At 41.7% G+C, this 5635-nt stretch overlaps 1 protein-coding gene across 14 annotated transcripts; it reads right to left on the bottom strand.

Annotated features, from left to right (window-relative positions):
- Nucleotides 1-2327: 2327 nt before the first annotated feature.
- Nucleotides 2328-3875, bottom strand: LOC122298542 (UPF0481 protein At3g47200-like). Of its 14 annotated transcripts, none has more exons than XM_043108334.1 (3): nt 3493-3875; nt 3351-3411; nt 2328-3263 (listed from the first exon to the last, which is right to left on the bottom strand). In XM_043108334.1, the coding sequence occupies exons 1-3, from the start codon at nt 3566-3568 to the stop codon at nt 2525-2527; spliced, it is 876 nt and encodes a 291-aa protein (XP_042964268.1). In that variant the 5' UTR covers nt 3569-3875; the 3' UTR covers nt 2328-2524. The 14 variants fall into 14 exon arrangements, with proteins under 14 accessions (XP_042964268.1, XP_042964275.1, XP_042964271.1 ...); XM_043108341.1 differs by having other exon boundaries at nt 2328-3268; nt 3351-3415; nt 3493-3874; XM_043108337.1 differs by having other exon boundaries at nt 3351-3415; nt 3493-3874.
- Between the last annotated feature and the right edge of the window lie 1760 nt (nt 3876-5635).

The following is a 5635-nucleotide window of genomic DNA, read 5'->3' as shown; positions in this document are numbered from 1 at the left end:
CACGACCCCAAGCCGGGATGGGGTATTATCTCGGTGGAGCTCCTCTGGTCACTCAGGAGCGGAATAAACTGAGTGACGTCCCCTGGGTTGTCGCTGGGCGACGACGGGAGCGGGGGCTAGAGGATGCTTGACTACGAACGCGCCGGGTGCGGAACCGGGCATCGCTCTACGCACCGACTCCGTGGCCCTTCGCTGGCGAAGGCTAGAGGATACTTGGCTACGAACGCGTGGGGTGCAGAACTGGGCATCGCTCGTTAGGTGTCACATGCGTGGTTGTAACCTACGGTGTGGCACTGGAGCCAGGGTGTGCGGATGACCCCTAGGGGAGGTCATGGTGCATACGGATTAATTGGATAATGGTTTGAGATGGTTATGGGCCAAATGTGACTTTTGGCGTGATATTTGTAAAGGGTTTGTTTTTGGGCCAAATGAGATTTTTGGCGTGCATGGAAAAATATGTTTTTATGGGTTTGCGCATTGGCATCACTTCTTGCATATTGTTTGAGTTCTATATGCTTTTATCTGGTGGTGTTTGGATTTTACTTACCTGCGGCACCATTTTTGGTTCCGTAGATTTTGGTGCAGGATTCGAGGAGGAGGAGGAGGCTGAACCCGAGGATGCGGCTCTGCCGGAGTTTTGATTCCTTAGTTATATGACTTTCGTTATCCGCTGCGTGTTTCTTCGTGCACATTTGTTGCTTTTGCACACACTTGGCACTCGTCGATAGGGTGGTGAACCGGGTTGTCATCATCCAGACGTCTCGATTTTCCTGTGTCCGTGAGTGGGGATTTGGGGGCGTCACATTAATTCACTTTTTAATTAGAGAATATTCTTTGAAGTTAGTTTCCCCTTTTCCTAATTATTCTTATAATTAAGGATAAAAGCACGAAGCAAGGAATTGAAGATAAATATATATAGAGCATAAGGATACTAGATTATTTGGTATAAAATATTATTGTAAAATGATCATCACCAAGTTTTGGCTTGCTTGTCTAAAAGGATTGATCAAGACAAGGTAGAATGTGAGATTGGACTTGGAATTAAAAAGACCGAGATTGCCATCTAGTTTCTGGTAGGTAAAAAATTGCGAATGTTTAACTGATGAGTGGTTATCATCTCTTTAAGCCATGTTCCTTATTCCTTTCCTCGATGTGCAAAAGAATAGCATGCCTAGCTTCTAACTCTTAAGATAACTTCGGCTTGATTGCCTTTCATCATTTGGTTGCTTTTTTTTTTTTTTTATTTTGCAATCTACTAGTATTGATATTACATTGTTAATTATTTATTTTTGACAAATGATATTTACAATCATGAGTTGTCTAAGGACTGTGTATCCTTTTTGAAAAAATGAGAATATAAGAACCACATAAAAAAATTAATTTTTTAATGGTGAACCACACTTTTTTTTCAAAAAAGTGTACCATGACTGTATAAATATAGCATTGTTCTTTTTTCTTTGAATTTTTGATAAAAATAGAGATATTATCTGATGTTATCAGAGAGTCAGTCCATAGATGTTAATATTTGTGTTGTCAAAAATTATCAAAGCTATCACTAAATAAAAATTAAATTTGCTTCCAGGTGCTACTTTTCTTTAAATTGCCCTATAAATTATTAAAATTGGCAATTTACATCATAATTAACCAACTAAAACCTGATAATTTGTATACTCAGTCAACATATTGCCCAAATGATCAATAGAAAAAATAAGGAGAGCATGCATTACATGGTGAATGGTGGTCAAAGGTTTTAATGGATTGCCTTCTCTCGTTTCAAAGGAAATGTACGTCCACAAGGTTTCACTTTCTTTTGGTGGTAGGCCATCTCATTGGGATAGTCATTTTGAAAAAGCAACTATATATGGGTAGGATAATTGCAACTTCTGGATGGCTACTCCGAATCAAGACAGTAGAATTGAAAATGTTTTACATGAACATCTATCATCTCCAAGCAATGATCATTTTTCTGAAATTATCAACAATGCATAAACATTATTGATGGGTCTTTCCTCAATGAAAGTTTGATATGTAGAGATTCAATCCACAAAAAGAATTGAAATCTCATCACCAAACAATAAATGATCAATGACCAGAGTATGTACCAACTGACAGATAAAAGATGATATCTTTTCATTTTCAAGAGAGGGAAAAACAAGGAAACAAGATAATTCCAAGAAACAAAATCATAGAAGCATAACGATACTTGTGTCGGCCTAAAAAGTGTGAAATCACCGCTTATTCTTTAATTATCTCAATAGATTATATTGATGGAAAGAGATAGATTTTTTTATTTATTTTATATTTTAACACTCTCCCACACATATGGATTAGAATTAAATAATAATGTCATATAAAACATAATACATTCTAAACATCCCATCAAACCAAAGTCGACTGATATATATCATCATATCGCTAAAAGTAGCGATTGATAAAACTTTCTAAAACCACGATATCGAGTGATCATAATACTCGAGAGAATTAAATAATTATAACCTAATTAATTACCTCATTGGTGGCTAGGCTAGCAATTTTTATACTTGTAAGTTAAGAAGGCCATTACGGCCTGGAATGACGTAGCCACTACTAGCAAAATGCCCCCCGCTGCCGACAAAAGCAACCACGGCTTGTCAAAATACTCCCGGTTGAAGCTCGTCCACTTCCACTTCCATCTATTCTGATAATGCCTATCCACATCCTCGAACAATTCCCCCAAATAGAAGTCGTCAGAATCATTGATTACCAAATCCTTGCTCGCATGGTTAATGAAGCCCGCAAGCTTGGAGTCGTCGGCAAGGTAATTGTCAATGACATTGCGCTCGTGAAGGTACTCGACGTCCTCTTCGGTGCTCACCAGGCAGTCCAAAAAAGTAGCGTAACCCGAAAAGTACTTGCTGCTTCTCTGTTGGCACTGCTCGAGTGCCACACAGTTCAGCAACACACATCTCATCAAGACATTGATGACTATGTTTGGCATCTCAATCACACCTCTCTTGAATTTCACTTCTAGGAGGCTGAGCGCCTTGCCCTGACTGACCTTAATCCCTGCTAGCCGGAGCTTCGAGATGCAGTGAATGAATGTAGTGTCGAAAAAGATTTTTTTTCCCTGTCTGATATTGGATGGTATTAAACTACTCCGAACCAAGTCCAGCAAATGCAAGATCGGGACCCTATCCATTTGATGGATGTCCCTTGCAATGAAATCGGATCTTTTCATTCCGTTCTTAAAGAATCTCAAAGCAGAACGCACCAGCTTGGATTTACTTTCCTTGACAGAAATATTATGGGTAAGCGCATATATCTCTTCCAGAACGAAAAAAGGGATCTGATTCTCAAGCAGGAGAAAGTACCTGTAGAAATACGGTACCATCCATGCCAAGGCTCCAAGATCAGATCTGTTGGAGTCGACTCCTGTCTTCATGAATCCAAACATTTCAATTATTAATATTATAAAACAAGCATCAACAACCATCATTTCGAGAAATTCAATACCGGCGACATTGAACTCTTCAGAATAACACCTTGTGATGTTCTCTTCAAGTTCGCTTATTCTTTGCAAGCAGCTCATATAGGTATTGATTTGCTCTTCTTCATTTGTTGTCCTGATCAGCAAGGAGCCGAAGCACTTCCTCTTGTTGAGTCAACCCAAGTGTAAATGCAAGTGGCTTGCTGCATATGCACCGTTAGGCGCTTTGTTTTGTTAGGCACCAATTTTGTTAGGCCACCCACCATGGTTTGTTTTACTAGGCACCCACTCTCCAGCAAAGTCAGAAGATGCAGGCCATCGTAGAGGTTTGCTCTCCTATAAATAGGAGAGCTTAATTGTGCAGAGAGTGGGGCGGTGGGGGAGAAGAGAAAAATTAGAGAGTAAGAGGGACGTGAGGGAGAGATGATAATTTGTAAATTTTTGTAAATCTTGTACAAATTCTATAAAGAGGCTCTAGTGGACGTAGACAATTTGCTGAACCACTTAAATATCGTCTTGTGTGATTTTTGGACATGCCGTAAGCACAATAATTGGTATCAGAGCTCTGGTTTGAGTTGTCTAAAAATTCAAGTTGGTCAAAATCAATTTTTGACAACTCCAGGGTGTTCCTCACATTGAGACGAATCTGTTGCCGCAAACGGAATCGAAAACGGAGGTCGGATGAACCCACAGGCGCCCCTAGAGGATCAACGCGTGCATCTGCTGCAACTCACGCGCCCCCACGTGCATCAGAGGAGGAAGACAACTGAGCCACACGCTCTCCCATGCGCGACAGAGGTTGAAGACGCGTGATAGACACGCTGCCCACGCGCCCTACAGAGCCTCAGTGTGTGTTATACACGCTCCTCACGCGCCCCCCAAGCGCACACAGAACTACAACGCGTGTGCTCCACGCGCCGACCAGACGCCCTACGCAGCGCGTGTATCCCACGTGCCAGATGATTTGGACTGTCCGTTTTTCAGATCTTTGTTGTGCTAGATCTAAGCCATTCGGAATCCGATTTTAACGATCAAATAGTTCTTTCCAACTATTTGGATCATTCCGGACTCATTCGTATGGTGGAAATGTTAAGATTTGCCACCGGTGCTTTTGATCTGAACCACCCATGAGTTGCAGATCATGTTGGGCTAGATCTAAGCCATTCAGAGTCCGATTGCAACGATCAAATAGTGCTGACAAACTATTTGGATCATTTCGAACTCATCTGTATGGTGAGAATGTTGAGATTCGCCATCGGTACATTCGATCTGAATCGTCCACGTGTTGCAGATCATTTTGGGCTAGATCTACGCTAGTTGGAGTTCCATCGCGATGATCAAATAGTGGTGACAAACTATTTGGATCATTCCAGACTCATCCGTACGGTGGGAATGTTGAGATTCACCATCGGTACATTTGATTTGAACCGTCCACGTGTTACAGATCATTTTGAGCTAGATCTACGCTAGTTGGAGTTCTATTACGATGATCAAATAGTGGTGACAAACTATTTGGATCATCCCGGACTCATCCGTACGGTGGGAATGTTGAGATTCGCCATCGGTACATTCGATCTGAACCGTCCACGTGTTGCAGATCATTTTGGGCTAGATCCACTCCAGTTGGAGTTCCATCGCGATGATCAAATAGTGGTGACAAACTATTTGGATCATCCCGGACTCATTCGTACGGTGGGAATGTTGAGATTCACCATTGGTACATTCGATCTGAACCGTCCACATGTTGCAAATCATTTTGGGCTAGATCTACGCTAGTTGGAGTTCCATCGCGATGATCAAATAGTGCTGACAAACTATTTGGATCATTCTGGACTCATCGGTACGGTGGAAATGTTGAGATTCACCATCGGTACTTTTGATCTGAACCGTTCATAGTTGCAGATCAGTTGTGGGCTTGATCGTAGCCAGTCGGAGTAGTGATAGACTCATTTGTTTTGGGCTTGATCACAGCCAGTTGGAGTTGTGACGGACTCATTTGTTTTGGGCTTGATCACAGCCAGTTGGAGTCATGACGGACTCATTTGTTTTGGGCTTGATCGCAGCCAGTTGGAGTTGTGACAGACTCATTTATTTTGGGCTTGATCGTAGCCAGTTGGAGTCGTGAATGACTCATTTGTTTTGGGTTTGATCGCAGCTAGTTGGAGTCGT

Source organism: Carya illinoinensis, chromosome 16 (genome assembly GCF_018687715.1).
Source record: "Carya illinoinensis cultivar Pawnee chromosome 16, C.illinoinensisPawnee_v1, whole genome shotgun sequence".
In the NCBI taxonomy this organism is placed as follows: domain Eukaryota; kingdom Viridiplantae; phylum Streptophyta; class Magnoliopsida; order Fagales; family Juglandaceae; genus Carya; species Carya illinoinensis.
The sequence above is the reverse complement of the archived record's forward strand: the minus strand, read 5'-3'. Positions and strand labels throughout refer to the sequence as shown.